Raw genomic sequence first — 24,512 nt, 5'->3', positions numbered from 1 at the left:
AGACTGAGCTATGCGATATAAAAAGACACAGACACACACTGACATGCAGACTCAGAGGGATAACGGTGACTCAGGAACCCATCTGGCCTGTCAATTTCTGTACCCGTAGGAGAAAGCATGTTGGTCTAGAAAGTTCATGCAACAAACTGCTGTTCTGCAGGAATCTGGATTGTCTGCCTCTAGCTACAGAGATGGACTGCCTGTGCTAAGGTGCCATGTGCTTGGAGATGCTGAAGCTTCAAGAAAGCACTAGTTAGGCACCGGGGCTTCAGAGCCAACCTTTCTCAGAAAGTCAGTAAGGGCTGTCTGGAACATTCTGCCAACTTCATTACCTGTAAGTCCACAGACTCCAGGCATAGGACAAAACAGACACACAGACCACGTTTTAACTTTTAATCAGAATATGAATTGTCATTGCTATAGTGAATAAAACTCCATGAGTCAGAATGGCATGCAACTCTTTATTGTTCCTAGTCTACGTGTGCACTTGGCACTCCAGTAATGACTTCACAGACAGTGTGAATAAAGGACTCCCATGACTGTGAGCTGTGACCACTCACCTGGAGAGAAACCAAACTGCTTCTCAAGTACCAGTTACATGATACTGCAAACTAATAAACATTAGAAGTAGTAAAATGCATGTCGGCAACATCATGCTGTTTTTAATGCTTAAAATACCTGTTGGAGATCATGCAACATATGCACTTCATGACAATGCTCAATTACACTCAAACAGCCAGGCACTGAAACATGGAGCAGCTACCAGCACAGTGTCAAGTAAACAACACAGGTCCAGTCAGTGATAGACATCTCCACGAACACTAAGCCTGCGACCTCACCATCTACATCCTACCTGTGGCCCAGGACATACTGCTAGAACCGACTCTCTATAATGAGCTCTGATCAAGTGACACAGTTTTGATGCATGATGATGACAGGCACACTCCTAGCCTACATGACACTTAAATGTATGTGCTCATTCTAGCTTTGCTAAGAATAACGGCAAGTGTAGCATCATGGCCACACCGGCTCTGTCTCTTTGTTCTTGCTCTGTTGTGGCGTCTAAGCTCTTCTTTAAAGTACACTGCAGTTTTTATAATTTCCCCTGTAATTACAGTGCTGACTTAGGAACAGATATGTGACACAAACTGCTGCAGCACAGAAGGCAGTGCCTCACTTTTACCAAATTCAGTATCTGCTCACTGCTTTGTCTAGTAGCACTATCACTAACTCTTTTAATTCAGTAACAGTTTACACCCTTGTCTTCCTGACTCTCCCGGAAAGGGCTCCTGCTTAGGCCTGGGGATGTAGCTCAGCCATTCTTTACCTAGCATCTGTGAAGTCCCAGGTTTAATCACCAGAACAACTAATTTTGTGTGTGTGTGTGTGTATGTGTGTGTGTGTAGTATTTTTTCTTAGCCATGGGCTAAGCTGGGTTAGGTTAGATGCATAATTCAGAAATTGCAGAATAGCCTAGGAAGGTTTTGAGGGCACAGGTGTTGGAAGCCTGGGCTAGGTCTGGAGAGAGCATCCCAGAATACATTGCCCTCCCCTACCTCCTCTGCTAAGGACTCATCATGGCCCAGGCACAGTGCTTTGGGTTCTGCTGACTCACTTTCTTATCAGCTTTTATCGCCTTCTTCAGTATATATTTTCTACTTAAATTCTAAGACCTCTTTAAAAAGCAATGAGTCTTACATAGTACACTGGCTATCCATTTGCTAGGCATTCACTTTTAGTCTCTGGTCTCTACTCTAAAACCTATAAATCTGTACCAAGATTAAATTCTAACAGCAAAATTGGTTTCTGCTCCATCTAACACTATATCTTCCCTCAAAAGTTTCATGAATATTTTATAAAGGAGATCTCTAGGTTTTCTTCCTTGTGATTTAAGCCTGTCAGCTTTAAATGCACGTCTGACCTATTTTCATATCCAGCCTGTTTCTCACTGATCTGTGCGGTTGTGCCAGGGAAGGGCATGATGGTGGTGAGACTGCAAATGCCCATGGTGCAGGGGACAATGGAGATGACTGGTGGCCATGGTGTCTCAGGCTTCCCTCTGCTGTACAGAGGACGTGTGCTTCACCACATGCCTGACCACCTCTGTTATCTGTGATGACAAACATGATGAGTAAATGGTAATGGATCCATTCAAAGTTCATGACAGTCTTGTCCTTCACTTCTCTTTTGCTTAGAGAATGCTTTCTCTCTCTTCTCCAAAGCCCGTGCTATCCGAGGTGGCTGCGTGTAGCTCAGATGCATCTTTCGAGAGCCTGGTGTAACTGGAACGCTGGCTTCGTTTGTGCGTCATGCTCTTCAGATTTTCATTCTGAACAGTAGTTGGGTTGGGGCTGGGCCCAGGCCTCAAAATGACCTGAGGAGTTTCCCTGATTCCCTCCATCTCATCAAAGTTCTGGTTGGCTCTGTTGGCTGGCGCGGTGTTGTTGTTGAGAGTCACAGTACTGGGTGTTCGGTTCAGATTGTAGGCCTTCTGGCATGCGGGCCAGCTTTCTTCAGGGCTGCTAGCAATCAGGCTACACTCAGAAGGGCTTTTCTTGTCTTCCGAGCAAATTGACATCCGAGCTATAATTGGATCTTGCAGGCCACTCAGACTGTGTGGCAGCCCACGCTTCCCGCTGTGGCCGTCATCTTCAAGCTCTATGAGATTTGCCTTTTCCAGCTGGGAGTCGTCTGCTGCTTCATTGTGAAGGGAGTGGTTGGGAGAGCTCTCGTTTGACCTCACTCCCGAATCTGAGGAATCTTTTTTGTCAAGGAGAGCATCTGACAAATATTCTTTTGCTTTAATGAATGTTCTGATTGGCTCAGCACTGTGTTCTGGAGACTTGGATGTTCTCTCCGCTTTGCCTTCAGCCTTTTTCTCCTTACCATCTTTAAGCAGTGGGGTATTGTCTGACTCTTCAGTACCAGATTCATCCTCATCACTGGGCAGTTTCTGGTAGCGCAGACCACCTCCCTTAAGCTTCAAGTCTGTCTGGAAGAGACTGGGCCTTTCTGAGGATTTCTTGCCTGGGAGAAGCTTACTACCTGACTGGTCAGATTTTTCATCCTCCTCAGTAATCGGGTCGAGGGGTGAGGCATCATTAGTGGACACCCCTGAGGAGGAGTAATCTATCACATCCCCCCTCTTCATCAAGAATGACTTCCGCCCATCATCCTGCTTTAGCTCACTCTCCTTCCCCCTTTCTTGCTCTAGACTGGAATGGATGGAGCCCCCTGAGGAACTCTGACCTATATAGTATGTGCTGTGTGGAGAAGATCTGCCGCTTATTGTTGCCGACCCTGTGCCCCCTTCTAACTGGGCCATCTGGGCAATGTACTCTCTATAGGCATCTCTATATTCGGCCTGCACCTTATCAGTAAGCTTTGAAATTTCAATACTGGAGTCCTGGGAATTGAGACTCGAGAGACTTGGGGTTCTGCGAGTTTGTGACTGTGAAGACAGAAAAAAAAATTTAAGAATTCAAATAAGAAGGGGAAAAGACATAACAAATATCAGTTTAGGAAATACATATGTACACTAAGAATTTAAAAGTTATCAAAATACTAAGGTCTTAAAAAAGTCGACCTAACAGTTTACCAAAAGCTATGAATTTATGAATAATTCTGTTATTAACATCAATTTTAGCAACATTAATTTACTGTTTATATTTAAAAGAACAATTTCAGGTTGTATGTCATTTGAGCAACTGCCCTCAGTAATTTCAAGTTTTTATTTAAAGTAAAAACACTTTCATTGAGAAAGAATTCCTCTTAGAAGAGATAAAGAAGAAATAAAGACAAATCTCAAAACCAAAACACTCAAGTCTTCAAGGTCTGATAAAAGAACTCGTCTCAGATATACACTAGGAAGTTCCTGTCACATCTAGTTCAGAGGAAGAAAATGCTCCTAAAATGAGACAGAAGAGGTTACAACAAAGGTCTGTGATGCGCAGCAGCAGCTGTGGTCAGTTGGGCAGGGAGGCAGAACGGGCCACTTTGATGGAGTTTCTAAGACTGAGTGGGAAGGTTCCAGCTGTGTTAGAGCCAAGGAAAGCTAATAGACGAGCAATTAAAAGTACAGATTAGGAAAAAGAATCATGGAGGATTTTAAGAATGGGCCACAGGAAAGGCTAGAACAAGGTAGGGCAAACCATCTTTCCTTCGGAGGGGGCAGCCCTACAGGATGTGGCCCGACTCCCTCCACCCACTAACGACTGTTCTCAAGTGTTGCACATGCCCCTGGGCAGTGGACCCATGGCTCCTGAACTGCATTCTGCAAGACACGATGATGTCTGTGCCTTTTCTCCTCATTCACACAGGAGGGCCAGGTGGAGTTTCCAGAGCCACGCGTGTGCTGCCGATGGACACGTGAGGCAGCAGCACCTGGGAACCAGCTGTCTTCTAGGAAGCCAGGCATTAAAGGTATGTGCAAAACATTCCCATTCTCAATGAACGTTTTTTGTTTGAAAAAAAAAAGTAATTTTTTTGTAAAAATGTTACTTATGTTAACCTATAATTACTTAAGATATTTAGAAACATTTTCAGTTTCTATTTAACTATTTGTAGTAACTTATATATGCAAAAGTTTTCTAGGTCCTGATAGTACTTATTATTTTACTGTGTTTGTGTGTGTGTGTGTGTATGTGCCTGTGTGTGCCTCTATGTGTGTCTGTGTGTCTGTATGTGTGTGCCATGTGTGTACATGAGTCTGGGGACGTGCATGGAGGTGAGAGGACAACTATGGGGAGCTGGTTCCTTCTTCTACCATGTGGGTCTCAGCAGTCACACTCAGAGGTCATCAGGATGAGGCAAGCATCTTCCCTGCTGAGCTGTCCCTCCAGCCCAGGTCCTGACTGTTCCTAAGAGCAGAGGGAGCTGTGAGAGCTGCTGTGCTGGGAGACAGTGCTGAGCAGGGAGGAGGAGGGGCTTCTCAGAGGCTGGGAAAGAAAGGAAGGGCTTCTGTGGGAACAGAGACACCAAGGGACCAAGTGTAAACTCGGCTCATTGTAAAGTAATTCTTGTGGTGGTCAGTATTCAATAAAAAAAAAATGGCTTCTCCATTTAATGAAGATTGAATGGAGAAAAAAGAAAAAACACTGTCACTGTCAAATAAAAGCCCTCTCCAGGAGCAGCAGCCAGCACTGCCCTTCTCACACTGCCCAGGCAGAGCTTCCTGGAGCTCCTAACTTTGCCTCTCTCACTGGTCCCCTGTGCCCTGCTCTGGTTCTGCGGAGCTTACTGTCTTCTAGTCCTCCGTTATCCTTCGCACATCACTCACTTGCACTTCTGCTCCTGATGCTCGCCCCTGTCTAAGAGTATCTCCACAGAGAGCACGTGTGTGAGTATCTCTACAGATAGCACGTGTGTATCTCCACAGAGAGCACGCGTGAGGCAACCCACACAGGGTGCAGGTCTGTGGTCCCAGCACTCAAGATGCTGAGGCAGGAGATTCACTTGAGTCCAGGGGCTGAAGCCCAGCCTGAGCAGCATGAAAGAGCAAGTGTGGTGTGTGCTGTGTCCCTGTGCACAAAGGGAAACCAGACCAAAGGTCTCCATGAGTAGCAGCCATTTCCCACACAGATGTACTCTGGTTGATGGTCACTGAATCTCAAAAGAGAATACCAAAAGAAAGGGAAATTTGCACCCACCCTAATACAGCCCCATTCTCAGTCTGTATAGACAGCGCTGGCCTTGAACTCACAGAGATCCTCCTGCCTCTGCCTCCCGAACGCTGGGATTAAAGGCGTGTGCCACCGTTCTTACTCTCTTTTTTGACTGTTTTCACCATTTTTGTCAATTTCTAAATAATCTAACTTTCCCCTGTGCTTTACCAATTCTTCCCCTGCAGATAAAAACCAAGCCCTTAAGTAGACATCCCTTCTTCTTGCCCAGCTGGATTCTCAGCCAGCACTCTCTAAACAAGCGTCTAGTGTACCAGCACATTTGTATTATTCTCCAATCATATGAAAAATGGCAGAAAATAAATACCTGCCAACTCAGATTACTATGCCGTGGGGCTCCCTCTTCTAGGCCAAGTGTGTTCAGTTCTTCAAAGCTGAAGTTCAGGGTGTAGGGAGTCTGGCTGGAAAGCTCCGTGTGAGGCAGTTCACTGTGAGAAGCACGGCGAGCAGACTCCCCATGAGGAACTGGGGCGCTGGAGTTCTCATTGAGAAAGCGTGGGTCTTCAGGGACTACCTGGTTTTCCATACTCCTCATTTCCAAAACCTTAACAAAAGATGGATATCATCTGCATTGTCAAACCACACGACAGAGGCTTCAGAGTTAAAGCAGTGCCCAGTTACCACAACAGGGTCCAGAAGACACTCAACAGTGCGACCTTATCTTAGTCCTATTAATAATGTTAAGAAGTATCAGCATTTTAGTTTACAAATGTTAAAACTTAGGGAAAAACAAAACTCAACTGGAGTGTGTGAAAGGAAGCCAGAGTCGGAGCGGAGAGCAGCAAGAACTATATACCAGATCGAGACCTAAGGATAGAAACCACTCCACTCCAAAGACAGCAAAGAGTGGGTGCTCAGAGCCAGTGGGCGGGAGGTTGGGAAGGCTCGTTTTCAAAGGATTCTGGGTAAACCAATTTGGCAAGATTCTTGAAGATGAGGGACAAGAAGGAACCTGAGGAGTGCCAGGGTGATCTTATGTTGAAGGTAGGGCTCTTTCCAAAGTGGCTCATGTGTATTGCTGCTGGCACAGAGCAATAGACAAGGACAGACGGTGAAGGTTGATGCCTGGAGGGCTCAGAGCAACCCTCCAGGAATTGGTCAAGGAGAGCATTTTTGTCAAATAAAAGCAGGCGGATCTCTGTGAGTTTGAGGCCAGCCTGGTCTACAAGAGCTAGTTCCAGGACAGGCTCCAAAGCTACAGTGAAACCCTGTCTTGAAAAACAAAACAAAACAAACAAACAAACAAAAACAAAAGCATGGAAAACTGGTGAAATTGTCTCTAACTATTCTCCATAACACTGGGCAGAATAGACGTGTAAAACTCAAAAAAAAAATAAGAAAGAAAGGAAGGAAGGGAGGGAAGGAGGGAGGGAGGAAGAGAGGAGAGGAGAGGAAGAGAGGAGAGGAGAGGGGAGGGGAGGGGAGGGAAGGGGAAAGGGAAGGGAAGGGAAGAGAAGAGAAGAGAAGAGAAGAGAAGAGAAGAGAAGAGAAGAGAAGAGAAGAGAAGAGAAGAGAAGATAAAAAGACAAGTTACACACACCAAATGCAAACAGTTTTTAAATGAATACGGAAAATTATCGGCTTGGGCCAGCACTCCTTAGTTTTGGGTTTGTACAGTGTTGCAGACAACTTTACATAATGTAATACAGTGCTCTGATAATGCTGTAAAACCTCACCATGCTTCTGAAAAGATGCCAGTCTCCAAAGTTCATATTCATCTCTTTCTTCAGCTCGTCAACACTGCACTGAGCCAATACCCGGCCATTTATGTTTGCCTGAGTGAAAACAAAAACAAAATCAAAAGCGTTCTGAATTCCTGGTGGTTTCAATTCTGCTTCAGAGAGGCTGCACTCAGAGTGGCCATCATTCTCCATGCAATACAGTGAGCTGCACCTCGGCCACACAAACCACTTGACATTTTCCTAAGTGTCAAGCTTTTCAGAGAAACAAAGCACACTTCAGGACCAACCATGTCCTCTCAAATGCTTCCACCTGCTCTGTACTGGGCAGCAACAAACCCACCTAATTTTGCTTTTTGAATCTGAGAAGATATTAACATGAACACAGGGTTGGGGCTGGGAGGAAGAACTATTTCTACCCTGTGAGTGTGTTAGTTGCCAACCAAGATCTAAATGAAGTTTATCTAACAAGCTGATTCACCACTTACAATACATACAGAATGCTCAGACTCTAACTTTCCAGTTTATTAAACTTACTGTAGGCTTTCAATTTTGGGGGCCCTGTAATTCTAGCTGCACTTAAATGAGAAACACTAGCATAATTCAAAGGTGGCCTTCTGATTTTATGTGGGAAAAATCCTGGCTACTAACTGGTAAAATGAGGTAGCATTTATGTTGGGATGGGTCGGATGTTTCATTTCCAGGTTAATTTCAAAGGAATGAGCATCCAGAGTCTGTCCACGGAGACTGAGAGCAGACTCCCGACACTAAGCATGTGCCTGCAGAAGCAGGGTCTGTGTGTGTGAAGGAGGTACTGACTCAGACGGACAGGGAGAGGCATGGATTAGCTGTATAAGAAAACCAGCATGTGTTGAGTACTTCTGACCACATGTGGGCTAAGATCAGTCACATGGTGTCTAGAAATGCATGTAATTTATCAAATGCACAAGCAGCAGAGGCTTGCTAACAATGTTCTACTTCAATAACTGTGATATGAAATCTTAGGCTAGAAGAAAAATCTGCAACTGGATGCGATTAACTTTATGTAGGCAATGTCTTCACTGCACCTCCAGACATACTGTCCAGTTTAGGGTGACTCTGGAGCTATAAGACATGGAAGAAAAGAACCTTCACGAATGCACCAGCCTTGCAAGCCCAACCCTATGTGGTTCTTCAAACATAATACAACCATAACTCTCACATGATAAAAAAAATGACTTTTTGTAGGAAATAAACTCTACTCTGTGATTACTATGAAGCCACACAAACACATACTGCGGGGGGGGGGGGGTATCCTTCCCCAGAATGCCTGGAACTAACACCACTTCTGAGCACTTATAGAGGGATATGCCTTTGGACTTTCCTCACTGAGCACCCAGCACAAAGTCCAGCTCAACAGGCCCGACAGTGAATCTACACTGATCTTCATGCTCAGAAAGCTTCCTGTTCCAGAGATTCTGGGTTAGAACCGCATACTGTGTGGCAGCTGAAGCTAGTGGGCATCCCAAGGAGCTCCCCAGGCTCTCTGCTCCACAGTGAATGAGCTGTATGCTCACTGTGCCATTCTATCCCTATATTAGACCGTGTGAGACAGCACTGCTAGTCAGCTACTCTTTCTTTAATCTACTTAGAGAACCCGAAATAGGAAGCACCCATTTCACTTAGAGGTGTCGCATGTAGTGGCTCGGTGTGAAGATGTGCTGCCCAGCATGTGGCCTGTCTTCTGCACTCGCAGGCCTTTCCCTAGGTAATATGGAAGCATACACATCACCTTTTTGATTGTTGCGCAATACTGAGACAACATGGTCTGGTCCAGCCCTTCTATTTGCCTCAACTTTTCAGAAACGATATCCACGGTCATGGAACTCAGCAGCAGCCCTGTGCTTGTGGTGGAGGCTGACCCCTAGGTAAGCCAAGGGAAATACAGATGAGTAGTGTTAATATGGAGTGTGTGAGGTCACGTGACAGAAAAATTCATTAAGTTATTCTGCTGAAATAAAAAAAAAAAACACAGCCAGTGCATATAGAATTTAAGAAAATGCCCTTAATAAGTAGACTCAGCTACTGTGACATGTAATGAATAGCATTTATTATGGGAAAGACAGCTTGACCCAAACCACTTTTCTCAGATAGTCATCCTGTGGACCAGGCTACATCTAGTCCTCATTATTATACTTAACTTTGAGAAATAAGGGAACTGCCCTCAATAAGAGGGAGAGAACTTGAGGAGGAAGAGGAGGAGAAGGGGAGAGTAAGAGGGAGAAGGAGACGTAGAAGAGGAAGAGGAGGAGGAGGAGGAGGGGGAGGAGGAGGAGGAGGAGGAGGAGGAGAGAAGAAGAAGAAGAAGAAGAAGAAGAAGAAGAAGAAGAAGAAGAAGAAGAAGAAGAAGAAGAAGAAGAAGAAGAAGAAGAAGAAGAAGACGACACTTATAGAATACAAAAGAAACCTCTAAGGATAATTTTTAAGTGCTTATATCAAATAATTAAGTAACCTTAAAAACACTCTATGCACTGCCTTGATAGTCAGGCTTCCAGAATCTAGGGAGTGGTGGACTAGGACCAAAGTGTAGCTGATCAGGTTTTATATAAATGTACTGTTTTCTTTGCTCCAACTATTTCTAAAAAAGGGTTCTAGAAGCTATAGCCCTGAAGAGAAAAGCCACAATACAGAAAATGCAATAAAGGTGATGGCATTCTGATCTGCCCTGTTTACCCTTCAATATAATATTCATATGAGAAATAGGACTTATCACCTCCTTCAGAGAATATAAGTTTGGCTGGGAGTGGTGACACACACCTTTAATCCTAGAACTCAGGAAGCAGAGGCAAGTGGATCTCTCCTAGTTCAAAGCCAGCATAACCTACATAGCAAGTTCCAGGACAGTCAGGCAGGGAAAGGTAAATAAATGTTTCAATAAATGTTCTACTGACTCTTTTACCAGTGTCAAGAAACAGTAGACTATCCAATAGTTTAAAAATGCCTGTTAGATACAGTCAAACTTTATCTGTAGTGTGAAAACATAAATAATTTTACTACCTGAGAAATACACGGACATCTACTGTGTGTGTGCACGTGCATGCATGCATGTGTGCATGTGACAGATGGAACTCAGACAGCAGGAGCAGCAACTTCATGAGTCAAGGCTCTACCTAGCTTACAAAAGCAACACAGGTACATCAAAGTTTAGAAACGGATGACCTGGAGCAAACTGCATCAAATACACTCATTTGTAGTTTGCTTTTATTTAACTATAAAATGCATGATATCTTACATGGTCCAAAGTTGCACTGCCTTTAAAATATTAACAGCAAAAGACTAGTCTTTTCATACTTGAATTTTCATATCTTTGCACACAGCCCTTTTTTGCCTAGTAAGTCAGTCAGTGTTCCGTGTACACTATGCACTATCAATATGTGAATTTTAAATACCATGCTGATTTCCTCTTCATGTGCCATGAAACACCCACATTAATTGACTAATTTGATGACTTTAACTTTATTTACATAGATATTTACATATTTATATGATGGTTTGTGAGCCATCACCTTCAAAAGAAACAAACTCCTGTTCCCATTAGTAGTCTCTCCGCTGTCTTTCAACACCACCCTAGTCCCTGGCAATCAATCAGTTAGTTTCCACCTCCGGGTTTGAAATGTCTGTTTAGACACTGTATATGAATGGGACTGTACAACATGTGTCCTTCCCTCTCTGACTCTAACTCAGCATGTTGTTTTAAGGCTCATTCATCTTGTCACATGTCACTTCCTTTTACTGGTGAATAAGACTGATCTTTTAAATGTTATCCAAACCTTTAACTTGGGTCCTTGCTCTCAATATATTGGCTTACTTTCTTTTCTGTTTAAAAAAATCACAAAAGTAGAATTTCATCAATAAAATATAGATTATGATAGATTATAATTCATAGGAAAAATCCATGAATCCATACTGAGAAGACTAAATTAGTTTTTGTTTTGATGTAAGAATACTCTATGAAAAAAAAAAAGAACTCTCTATGTAGCCCTGGCTGTCTTGGAACTATGTACATCAGGCTGGCCTTGTACTCATAGAGATGGCTGACCTCTGCCACTCAAGTGCTGGGACTAAAGGGATATGCCACCACTCCTGGCCTTAAAGATTAATACTTAACTAAGTGAATTAGGAGGAAAAGACAACTTTTCCTTATGGAATTCCAATTAATAAATGTGGCAGAGAGAAACAGAATCCCCACTAGGCAACCACCATTGCTGCAGTAGCTGTATTATAATAACCTCCATTGACGGCCATCAATTAATGGGTGAAAGCCAAGCAAGTTGAACAGAACATGGCAGAGTTTCGAAAATCTACCCCAAGAATTTATTAGTTGGGAAAAGGAAAGCTGTGAAGTATTGACACCTAGCAGAGGCCACCTCCACCAAGGAGTTAAGACCATGCCTGACTCCTATTTCTAAGTTGGTCTTTACCAACTGATAAGTTATTAATTTGAAAACCATATGTAGCAATAGTTTCTTTGAAGGAAGGATAAATGTTAATCATTTTCCAAGTCTTTCATAAAGTAATAATGTATAGTTAAATTACTTTTAAATCAAATGACTTTTATAACCAAAATAATAAATTTTGAATGGAGAGATCATAAAAGTAAGATAAATATAAAAATTTTATTAAGTTGCCAAATTCTTAGTAGAAACCAAGTATATTATTTTGAGAGGAAACGAGGAACCCAAATGCTAGTCCTTCAACGTTTACAGTGCATTCACATTCGAAATCCACCTGTGGAATCCAGATCAACCAGCAGACTGGTTTTCTAAATTGGAATGTATTTATTTATCTTTCTTATTGGGAAAACTCAACATAGCACACATTAGCTTGTTTCAACTATTAGACGTTGAAAATGCACCTTCATCAGAGTTCCTCCAGTTCAAAGCAAAGCTATGAAAACACTGGTTACCTGAGGTGGCGGTTTTGCTTTCTGGTGTCAGTAGGTTAACAGTATACTCTGATATCACATCTTCAGTCAATTTATTAAATAAGCTGAAAACTGATTAGTCGCAGTGACTGCCATGCAGAGGCTGAAAGCAACTACAGAAATGAATCCAAGACACAGAATGCGCAGAGATCTATAAACAGCCCAGCATGAAGTAGCCGATGACTGTCTAACAGCCTGCTAAGGTAAGTGAGATGTCACAGGAGTTTCTGTACCTGTCTCTGTCTGTTAAACCCAGAGTCACACGGCTTTAAGGAAGGAAGGAAACAAAGTGAAGGCCATGAATGTGAAATAAACCATCAAAGCACACGCATTGCACACAGAAACAGCCCACACCAAGCTTCTTATTTCCCTCCACTCTGAACAAACTTTGGTATCAGCAGCACTGAGTGAGAAACATACAAAAACCAGTTTTATGGCATTAGTAGATATTTAGAAATTTTAAAGTTGCACTATTAAAACTTATTTTTTCCATTAAAAGAATAAATCATGCATCACACATTAAACAAGAAAACTAGGTAAATCACATTTCCCATATTCTTCCAACATATAAGCTTAAAACTGTCAAAAATTTATAAGGTTTAATTTTTTAGACTACCTCGAAGGACAGTTATTGTTCAGAAATACACCATTAAATATGAGTGTTGATCCTAACAGAAGCCTCAATTGTCTGTTCAAAAGATGTCTTGAGACTTACAGCCCAACAAATCAGGAATGTAAAAAAGAAAAAAAAACCCACATTCTTTGATTGCCATACTGTAGAATTCTAAGAACTCTATTTCGAAGAAAATAAACATTGCTCTTACTTATTCTTATGAACTTAAAAATCAGTGAGCTATATTTTTAAAAGCTTAAAGTCATCCACAGATGACTGATAAATTTAAACAAAGTAACTGACCACGCTGTTTTAGTGAGCAAGAGCAAGGCTCTGCTAGCCTTCCCTCAGACATCAGTCTTTGAACACGGTCAGTATCTGGAGTCCACAGGGGACCTCTTCTACCTACTACAAGTAAGCTTTTAGAAGGTGCTCTATATGCACATCTCCATAGGGATGTGCACGGGTATCAGACCAGTCAGTGCAATGGTGGTCTACTCTAAGGTGCCCCCAAACAGGAAATGCAATTAGAAACTGTTAATTAGCTGGAAATGAATTTTGGCTCTTCTTCCTCCTGTGTTATGTTATTTTGAGCACTAGGTAACTTACTCTTCACGTGGCTGGATAAATAGTCCTGTCAAAGATGACAGATAAAGCTTAACACTACAGTGTAAGGACACTTTAAGTAAAAAGGAAGGAAAAAAAAAACACTAACATGTTTGCCTGCTTTTTAACTTAAAAGATATTTTACTATATAGATAGATAGATAGATAGATATCATATGCTTGCAGTGCCCATGGAGGCCAGAAGAGGGTGGTGGATCCCTGGGACTGGAGTCATCTATAGGAGGTGAGCAGCTGTGTGGTATTGGCTGGAACTCGACCTGGGTCCTCCAGAGGAGCAGTCAGTACTCTCAACCACTGATCCATCCCTTCAGTCCTTGCTTTTTAACCTTTTTAACTATACCTAGGACTTCAATATTACTGTAAGACCATCTATAAAATATTTCACTCCATTTACTTGAAATTCAGAGAAAAAAATTAACTGAAATATGGCTTAAAGACTCCCATGCAGAAAGAAAATACAACTTGGGTTATATTTAATAAAAGGGGAAAAACTAGCATTTCCTTCTGATTCAAAAAGAATAATGAAAATCCACTTCTTAAGTACTGTTAAAAGGGTGCATAATATTCAGCTGGTTGACACTACTGCAGGGAGTCTCTGAGGGGGGTGGGCACCTGTGGTACACACAGTCACTGAGGATGGTGGGCACCTGTGGTACACACAGTCACTGAGGGGGGTAGGTACCTGTGGTACACACAGTCTCTGAGGATGGTGGGCACCTGTGGTACACACAGTCTCTGAGGAGGGTAGGTACCTGTGGTACACACAGTCTCTGAGGATAGTGGCACCTGTGGTACGCACAGTCTCTGAGGATGGTGGGCACCTGTGGTACACACAGTCTCTGAGGAGGGTAGGTACCTGTGGTACACACAGTCTCTGAGGATGGTGGGCACCTGTGGTACACACAGTCACTGAGGATGGTGGGCACCTGTGGTACGCACAGTCTCTGAGGGGGGTGGGCACCCGTGGTACACAGTCTCTGAGGGAGGTGGGCACCTGTGGTACGCACAGTCTCTGAGGGGGGTGGGTACCTGTGGTACACACAGTCTCTGAGGGGGGTGGGCACCTGTGGTACACACAGTCACTGAGGATGGTGGGCACCTGTGGTACACACAGTCTCTGAGGGGGGTAGGCACCTGCGGCACGCACAGTCTAAAGAATGCCTACCATTCCCAATTCCTTACCCGCATCTGCAGCTTTCTCATCCAGCTCTTCTCCTGAGCAAACAAGAGACAGCTTGGTTCGGACACAGTTGCCTTGAAGACAGTTGGCAAGCCCTAAAGCAGCGGTGGAAATAAAGGACCTCCAGGAACCTCTGGCTTCTCACACTTTACTCCATGAGCTGGGGCCCATTTAGCAAAAGCTCTAATATTCATTTGAAATGCCATTATTAAATCAACATTGTCTTCAATCTCTAAACCTAATGGTAAGAACACACTGGAAAGTGTGAAACTGTTTTAATGTTGCCTATGTAATTCTGAAATTTTTTTCAATTACACTTGATACTAAATCTGTCATGTCTTTTCAACAATGTATAGAAGTGATCTCCCAGAGGCCAAGAAAGGCAGACACTGGTGATCCCGTGGTGGCCTGGGAATCCACAGGCTGTGAGTGCAGGATGCCTTCCATTTTTGTCTCCTGTTCTATCCCACCAGATAGGCCCTTCACATACACAATAACTTTATGGTGGGTCAGCAAGCGCTCACTCAGTGTCAGCCAGCCGTACACAATGCTAAATCTGTAAGGAAAACAGGAGGAGGAAGAAATGCTACGATATTCCTTCCTTTGGGGGTAAAATGTCTGCCAATGAAAGATAGTTCTCACCAGGAGCAGCAAACTCACAGCTGCTATGCACAGCAGGTTTGAATCGCTAACAAAATGCCATCCAGGAGACCTAACCCAAGGCAGCCCCTCCATAAGGAGCCCTTCCTTCCATTAGGGGAACAGAAGGCTCACCATGCCACTACAGTTGACTTCTAGGCCATATGGAGTTAGGGTACCAACTTCCTAAAAGAGCCACAAACCTGGGAAGAGCCTTTGGCTCCCTAAAACTCTTGCTAGTAGCCTGCTTCTGAACATATGCCTCCTGAGAGCAGTAGGTCAGTCCCTATTTCGCATGTCTTATACACAAGTGTCCTGTTACCTATGGGTACAGTTTCCTGGAGAGACAAACCCATACTCCCACAGCGTTTTAAGCTGACTCTTGCAACACTTGACCTTCTCATGACAGCAGCCAGGACCCACACTGTACCTCAAATGCATTTACACTTCTCTCACTCTGAGTGTGCCGTACATTGTCTTGAACACTGTCAAGTTCATAAACTTGGTACATTTTAATTATTTAGAATTTATTTTTAAATTTATTTATATTTTCTGTATGAGTGCTCTGCAGGCCAGAAGAGGCCATTAGATCCTATTATAAATGGTTGTGAGCCAGCATGTGGTTGCTGGGAATTGAACTCAGGTCCTCTAGAAGAGCAGCCAGTGCTCTTAACCGCTGAGCCATCTCTCCAGCCCCCTAGAATTTATTTTTATATATTAGTAAAAAAAATACTTTTATTACACATTACATGCATTCATGACAAACCCATTTTTTTCTTTCCTTTTCAGTATGTCTAGACTATGTGGTTTGTAAGGGTGTTTTGTGAATTTTGTAAATCTTTTTTCTCAAAGCAGCTCTCACCTAAGTAAAGCCATGCAGTGCAAATCTGTGTTGAGGACAATGGACACTTTGGTGAGAACTCTGAGAAAAGGTAAAGGCACCAAGTGAAATCTTTCAGAAAAACTACAAGTTCCCAAACACAGTCATGCACCACACAACACTTCAGTCAACTTAAGACTGTATATTAATGGAGGTCCCATGATAATACTCCATCTACTGACTGTGTAGTTGCCTTAGTTTGAGTGGGTGTACTGCATGTTCACAGGACTGCCTAAGGTGTGATTCCCAGGTCACACCCCTGTCCTTAAGAGAGTCATGGTCATATTTACAACCTCAAAACTCCTATAAATAATGCCTCTCATGCCCAAGAAACATCAGTAAAGAAACACCTGGGTTAATCTAAACTGGTGGCAGAGGTACACCCTGCTGTCAACTATTAGCCAACAAACACCTAACTCAAGCAGTTTGACTTCTGAGTCTTTAAGGCTCTGGGATATTCTTAGTAAGTAATAATGTACTTAAATATGCTAGTATTTAGTAATTCCCAAATCAGATCAAAGAAATTGGCCTGCCTTTTCAAGACTGTAAAGCACAGAATCAGAGTAGCTTGTGCAAGGGTAGGACTGCATCACAGATCTATTTAACTCCAAATGCGGGGAAGTCAGGAGCAGGGGCTCGGAGCATTCTGGCTCCTTACGTACACCCTGCTCCTGTGACCTGGTGTAAGCCCCACACATTTCACCTGGGCCATGGAGGGTGAACCAGCCCCCAAGATAACAGTTGTGCCTAGAGAAGCCTGGGGGGGGGGCTAGAGCCGGCCCAGGGGCTGCTCTCCCTGCCTTTCTGAAATGAGGTATAGATTAAAGCTTCAATAATGAAAAGGGATTTCTCCCCCTTCGACGAGGATATACTTACTAGTCCTTTCTAACTCTAGTCCTCTGAGAGCACATCTCAGGTCTAATATTATCTTCACTTTCACAAGATCTGGCATGCATGTTTTCTCATAAAATTACAGGGAGCCAAACCACTACAGGGGTTTATATTTCAAGCCCCTACTTTGTGAAACACTCAAATATTTTAATTTACTTGCTAATCTTTGACTGGACTTTGCAGACTATAATCTCTGTAATGTTAATGTGGGAAAACTTATTATTTTTACAAACATTTGGTTTATCAGAAATTCCCTGAGGTAAAAACAGATGAGCTCACCTATATTTTGCAAAGACCATAGTTGGTTAACTTTTTGACCTCACTTTCCCTCTATGTTATCCTGTCTGTAATAACACCACAATTTGTTCTGAAAGGTTGGTGCAGCTCCTGGCTCATCTATAAGTGGTCTTTCTCATCAGGTCTATGAAGGGAATCCTGGCCACACAGCCCTATTGTCCCAGTTAGGACGAGGTAGCCTCGAGTATAGAGGGACCACTTATTCTCCCATAGGCTGCTGATCCAGCTAGCACCCATGGCACCTGTGTCTGGCAGTGTGGTGGTATGCTATGAATGCTTCCATCAGCTAATAGATTTGAATGCCTGGTCACCAGGGAATAACACTATTAGGAGGAGTGGCCTTGTTGAAGTAGGTGTGGCACTGTTGGCAGAAGTGTGTCACTGGGGATGGGTTTTGAGGTTTCAAATGCTCAAGTCAGGCCCAGTGTCTCTCTCTCTTTCTGCTGCCTGCAGATACAGATGTAGCACTCTTGGCTCCTTCTCCAGCACCATGTCCGCTTACACACAACCATGCTTCCCACCATAAAGATCATGGACTAACCCTCTGAAAGTGCAAGTCACCCCAATTAAATGTTTTCCTTTATAAATGTTGCCATGGTAACAGTGTCTCTTCACAGAAACAAAACACTGACTAAGACAGGCAGGTTCGTCATTCCACCACTGCTTTTGCAGGCTTTGAAGAAATGTTGAGGTGCTTTGCTTGGTCTTCTACAAAACACACTTTATAAACTATTGCCGCTGTTAATTTCTTACAAGCACAGGAAGCATGATGAGCATCCGTTAACACTTGACCAGCTACAAACTACCTTTTAGTGCGAGAGAACATGAAGTGTGTTATCTTACTGACACACACAGACACTGCTCTAGGTGAGATGCCTTCATGTCTTGTTACTGAGTTCTTAAACATGGCTCGGGAACTGCATTATTCCCCTTCCTCAGAAAAACTCATTCCAAACCTTGTCTATGCTCTCCTTTCTGAACCCAGAAACAATAAGTTACTGTGCCTTTTAATTACAAGTGCTTGCCTACACTTCTGCCCTAGCTGACTCAGCATCTCTGTGCCACTGAAGTCATGAAATCCTTCACAGTATCTGATTTCCATCAGAAATTCACTGAGAAACTTTAGTCCCTAGGACTGAACCACACACATGAATCCCTATAACAAAGGCTCCCTGACTAATTAAAAGTCACTTTACATACAGTGGTGATGCTTCATGGACCACAGCATCCTTAAGTACCCAAAAGAATGGCTGTGACTCAGTAGGTCTGTCATCGGTGGATAACCAAGTTGCTCAAACACTTCAGCTAATGTTAAAGACTTAAGAATCATCAACTCCTCATAAAACAACAAAATGGTTCCCTTTTTTTCTCTTAATAGGATTAACTCAAAGAAAATTAAGGTTAAAAAAAATCTATTACCTGCTCAAATGCATGTTTACCCTAAACATTCTTGATAAGCTTAGGATGAGCAACTTCAGCCTGCAACTCTCTACTGTTTACTGCACTTGAGTATAGTTTCAGAGACTGCATGTACATGAAATAACATATTCTGAACATAAAACACAAACTGAACTCTTCAACTGCATACTGACTGACTAAAGTAAGATTTTATGACTGCTAATCACAGGCATTTCTTTTTAAACATCAGGTTGGGAATAATTATAATTTTAGTGCCTTCCTCCACAGTTTGTTGGTCCTTATTTTTAAAGAACTCAGTATCTTAATGTATTAAGGGGTAAGGGTTTAAACAACTTGCTTTAGATGCTGAACCAGCTCTAGGTCTTTCACAAATAAAGAAAGGAAGAAGGATATTGCATGAAGACTTCATCAGTGGAGACACCTAGAAGCAAGAATGAGTTACTAGAGACATGCTGGTCTACACCATCTAGCTCGCACCTTTCTCTAGCGTCAAAGGTGATTTTGAATACTTTTAAAGCTATCCTACATGAAGCATACCAAGTGAAGGCTTTATAAAAAACAGTTAAAGATGAAAACAACTCTCAGCACTAAGGAAAAATTGACTGCTCAATATTTGTGGTGACTCCTGGAAACAGCCCTTCCTTGCTGGGGAATACAAGCCCTTCCCACATCGCTGAGAAGGGGGAAATGCAGGAGGAACATTAGCTGTGGAATGGATGCATGAGCTGTAATTATTAGCACTCGGCTACTCTACACTGCCAGTCACACCATCAGTGAGTTAGTGCACTGCTGCCAATCGCGTTAAGATGGTCATTGCTGCTACAGAAGCAACGAGACACTTGAGTTCCACACCACAAGACTACTCCATTACCCTCGAGGAGTCTGTGGGTGAAGGAAGCCCCTCAGCAGCATCCTCCTTGATAACTTCCTAGCAACATAAACAGGAGAGTGGGTGAACAGGGCAGGATGAGGCACATAGAGATGAACGACATGATGCTAAACGACACACAGATAACACCAAACACCAGGGTGACTGGACGTCCCCTTCCACCACTTCAACATCTAACTAAAATGATATTAACAGGGAATTTGTTTTTTATAGCTACTTAAAGCTTATCATCAGGAACCCCTAATATATTTGGCACAGATGTATTTTGTTTTGGATTAATTATATTCAATAGTGTGTTTAAAGAATCTTATTCTGTTAAATCCCTGCCACAGACTGAAATACTTTTCTCTTACTGCATCCTTTCTGCTAAACCATAGTCTAATGTATATACACACAGAGATACCATAGAGATGTCCTTTTAAAAGATACTAGAAATCAGCAGATATAAAACATCTAGTTTTTAAAGTTTTCATAGAAAAGAATCCATTACAAGCCAGAGATCTCTGGTTGTAAAAACTCAACATTTAGTCACTGAAATGGCTAGCCATTCTTCTTTCATAGGTATTTACCAGAAATGAAAATATACATTTTAGATTAGTAGCAGCTTGACGCTGAAAACTATAAAGTAAGTTGTACTCTTTTACTTCAGAAAGAAAAAAAATACAGCTTTTAATGCTATCCATGTTCTTTTATGAGATTAATATTTAGTTACCCTTTTATATACTTACTAGGCCATTGTTCTGATCTCTGGGCAAATTCGTTTTTACTGATGAACGTGAGATGAGATGTTGGGAACCGCCAGGGTAATACCTTGGCGTGTAAAGGTATGGGGCAAAGAATGGCTATGGAAAAACATGTAACAAAAAAAGGGCATGAACAATTACAGAAATCATAGTGTAAGAGATTTATCACGTGAAACCAACCAACACAACTCCAAAATTCAAAAGCAAGTGACAAAACAAAAACCTCCTTCACACTCCGTAAGCTCCAAACCAGAGCTGAGACGATGACGTACACTCTCTTGTTTATCTGATATATGTTTTATACCTTAAGAGTTGACACAAACATTTTTTCTTTATATTTAACATTTTAAGAGGTTTGGTGTACATGATTTGTACATATTAACTTACAATTTTTTTTCTTTAAAGCAGCCTAGAATGTTATTAGAATACTCTGCCTTACAAAAAAAAAAATTAAGTTATATAAGACGCAAAATGGTTCTGGTCACGTGGGAGCGTGGGGACCTGGAGCTCAGCTGTGTCACCGCACACCTGGAGTGTGCTCTAAACTAGAAGGTGGGGAAACTGCTACCGACACGAGACTTAACTTCTGCATTTACTTACGGCCAGTTTCACCTAGCAGACTATATGGACTAGAAACATAAAGATGAGGATTCATTAGGCGTCACTGTGCCGAGGTAGCCGCGTCTCTGTTCTTTACTGTTGACAGTTTAAGAGAATTACTATGACTTTTAATGGCATGACTCACAGACCCTAAATAATAATAGAAACACTAAACACCAAAACAAGAAAAATTCAGTGTCTTAAAAATAATTAAATACTTTAAAAGCATATTGCATTATTGCTCTTAAAATAAGTGGATATTAAATGCAACCTAGATGGTTTCATAATTCTTTTTTCAAATAAACTTATTTTCACACTTTTAATTAGTATTGATTGAGCCATCTTATGTGAAATTATAGCAGATTCTTAAGACTGGTAACTACAGATCTGTATTCCGCACCCTACCGCACAGTTAATTTTTACAGAGAACGAGCATGGCATAAATCTATTAAATGCTATTGACTCCTCTTGCGCCGGCCTCATCTACACAGAAAAACGGAATCACATTTCTAAGGCTCTATGAACAGCAAACCTAATATGGCCATTTAAAAAAAATAAAAATTTAAATTTTGCAATTCCTTCTTTGCCACATTTATCCCAAACTCTTTCTTTCCAACTCATGTGGAATAAAGTCATGCAGTCAGCTGCCTTCTATGAACATTAGCTCCTGTATGTTCCTGAATTTAGACTAGCCAGGGAGAAAAGAAGAATTTAAGAGTACAATTCTATAAAATACACTGGCTCATGATCCGTTTCCTTCAGGAAGTCATTAGCATCATTACAAGACTCGTGTCATTAGGTGAGAACAGGCACCTTCAAGTTTGTTTGGGTGCCAGTGCTAACTGTGCTTTCAATTTTTAGTTAGGAAATTGTGTATTAAGAACTACATATGACTGAAGGTACTTGAAATGAAATTATAAAAATGGCTTATGTGGTATTAACTGGCAATAACATTTGATCCTTCAAGAAGTATGCCTCCCATATGTACTATGAATGACTCTAGGAATTCACTGCTATTATAAATGCCAATATAAATTGTTACACAAAATACACCAAAGGAGCCCTTGTTTATAAACAAGAAGACCACAGAGCCCTTTAAAATGGAGGGCAGTCACCACTGAACACAGTGTTTACTTCCTCATCAAGAACATAAATAAAAGCCAATATTCTTAGAGTCAGACTCTTTGACAGTCTAGAATATTCCAAAATCCAAGACTCTGTTTAAAAAAATCATACAACTGTACATTTAAGCCTTACACTTTCCTATTTTAAATCTAAATTACAGTTGCAAACCAGTATCAAAGCCCACAGGCAGAAAGCCCGTGTGCCTCCTGGAAGAGACTCTTGAGCAAAGGTGCGGGCAGGGCTGCCCCTTACCCTGTTGTAGAAGGGATGCTGGGGGCCGGACATGCCACTGTAATAGCTGCTGTGGGGTTGAGGGGACACGACCCCGCCTGGGAACGGCCCGTTGAAGGATGCTGAGGAGGAGCAGACAGATGCAGGCTGACTGTACCCAGAAGGTGGCCGAGGAGGGGCTTCATGCAGAGGAAGCGGGGGATACGCAAGGCCTCCTATGTTGATCTGCTCTCTTGCAGCTCGAACATCTGAAAATCCCATCATAACCCAAAAAGGCAAAAGAGAACAGGTCACTAGTGATGAGTCTTGTTGCCAGCTACTAAACAAGAACACGCATTCAGTACTGCAAGTGACTTCAGTTGGGTTTAAATGAGTTGATGGGAAATCTTTAATAGTCTACAAAAAAAGACCAATTGCTGTAAATAAAAGGGTTGGTTTTTGTTTTTCTTCACTATTTGAAAAGTTATTACACATTGATTCTTTCTTCAGTTAGCAAACACCATTTTTTTTGAGTCTTTAAAGGTATTGAGAAAAAGAACTTGGAGAGTTTAGATTTTTTTGTCCTATAATAACTACATATTTATGGTACAATATGCTTCCTTAATAGATGCATATATTTCATAATGCTCAAACTGAGGAAATGAACCTGTTCATCACCTCACTCACTATTTTTCTGTGATGAGACCATTTGAAATGGCCCCTTCTATCACTCACTAAACCACAGTTAACTATAGTCACCCTACTGTGTAAGGAGAGTCCAAAATTACTGCCCCTCCCCAATTATACCTCTGTACCCACTAACTGGCCTCTCATTATTGTCCTCTGTCCTCCCTCATCCCAGGCTCCAATAAGTTCTTCCCTACTGTCCCTTGGATCCCACACATGTGCAAGGTTATAGCGTCTGTTTGTGACGCTATTTCACTCGACAAGACTAATTGAAGGTGATCCCTCAGTAACTCCCAGAAAGCTCAAGCATGGTCTGATGAGTGACATCACACGAAACCTTTGTATTCCAATACAGCTGTGTGTGCTCCAGTACACATCAGTCTCTCTAAAGCCAGAATGCAAACCAGACCTGCATGACAGGCTCTAAAGCCAGAATGCACACCGGATCTGCAGTATGGGCTGTAGATCTGCGTTCGGGAGGCTATAAGGAGGAAGGTCAAAAGTTTAGGGCCAGTTTGGGCAATTTAGTGAGCTCCTACCTCAAGATAAAAGTAAAAAGGGGGTAAGGACATATTCAGTGACACAGTGCTTGCTTGTGCACACAAGGCCTTGGGTTCAAACTCCAGCAGTGCCATAAAATAAATTAACCCTTAATATTTTTAAGCCCCCAGTTTTATATAAATCAGGTTGAAAAACCTAAAGTGAAGGTAAAGATTTTGTTTTCTGCTCTATACAAAGGTCCCTATTAAGAACAGAGGCAGACGAAGGGACAATTACCACGTGTGGCACCTGAAGTGGAAATCCTGACTGTATGTGAAAAAGAACGGGGAGCTCACATCCCAGAAGGAGAGTTTGGTGCAAGGGGGGAGCATAGGAGCAAACAGCTGACATCTTAACACTCCAAGGTGTCCACACTCCCTGTCCTTATGCCATCTTGGTTCAAATTTCTTACTTTTTCATGAAAAAGATAAAATTAGCCAGCTAAGGTAGAACAGGAAATCTGCCATGCATGGTGGCACAGTCCTGCAGCCCCAGCACTTCACAGGCCTAGGCAGGAGAATTGCAATGACTCAATTCAACTGGGACTCCATAGTGAGACCTCGCCTCAAAAATAAAAACAAAACCAACAAACAAAAAAAGGAAAGAAAGAAAAGAAACATGAAAAGTTTTGAGGACATCAGTGAAAAATAAACTGCACCCCAACAACCTACCTGCAATGATCTCCCGTAGTTTGGGATCCAGGTTGACGGTGCAAGGCAAAAAAGTCTTTACATCGCGAGCCACAAGAACTGGGGTCCTTGAAGACAGAAACACTTCAAAATTTCTTATATCTCCATCGATTTCAAGCAGTGGCTCAACATCTTTAGTTGTTGGAATATTCTTTGATATT

The 24,512-nt window shown here is 42.3% G+C and overlaps 1 protein-coding gene and 1 long non-coding RNA gene across 21 annotated transcripts in view; one reads left to right on the top strand and one right to left on the bottom strand.

Moving 5' to 3' along the window:
• Positions 1 to 379: 379 nt before the first annotated feature.
• Kidins220 (kinase D interacting substrate 220) overlaps positions 380 to 24,512 on the bottom strand; it is a 91,590-nt gene continuing 67,457 nt past the window's right edge. For 2 of the 20 annotated variants that reach the window (XM_050141850.1, XM_050141851.1), the window contains exons 23-30: positions 24,334 to 24,512; positions 22,478 to 22,704; positions 20,486 to 20,599; positions 12,557 to 12,589; positions 9,132 to 9,263; positions 7,358 to 7,456; positions 5,989 to 6,225; positions 380 to 3,451 (exon numbers count right to left, since the gene is read on the bottom strand). In XM_050141850.1, coding sequence (XP_049997807.1) covers positions 2,192 to 3,451; positions 5,989 to 6,225; positions 7,358 to 7,456; positions 9,132 to 9,263; positions 12,557 to 12,589; positions 20,486 to 20,599; positions 22,478 to 22,704; positions 24,334 to 24,512 — 2,281 coding nt within the window. In that variant the 3' untranslated portion in view covers positions 380 to 2,191. Of the gene's footprint in view, positions 3,452 to 5,988; positions 6,226 to 7,357; positions 7,457 to 9,131; positions 9,264 to 12,556; positions 19,290 to 20,485; positions 20,600 to 22,477; positions 22,705 to 24,333 lie in introns of those variants that run through there. The other 18 variants (XM_050141852.1, XM_050141853.1, XM_050141854.1 and 15 more) reach the window with 16 other exon arrangements.
• On the top strand, positions 9,217 to 9,769 carry LOC126501268 (uncharacterized). The gene is made up of 2 exons (XR_007591627.1): positions 9,217 to 9,611; positions 9,661 to 9,769. It is a non-coding gene; the product is annotated as an uncharacterized lncRNA (long non-coding RNA).

Source organism: Alexandromys fortis, unplaced genomic scaffold (assembly GCF_014885135.2).
Source record: "Alexandromys fortis isolate MF-2015 unplaced genomic scaffold, M_Fortis_MF-2015_v1.1 scaffold_30, whole genome shotgun sequence".
Lineage (NCBI taxonomy): Eukaryota > Metazoa > Chordata > Mammalia > Rodentia > Cricetidae > Alexandromys > Alexandromys fortis.
This window is presented reverse-complemented; position numbering and strand designations above follow the sequence as displayed.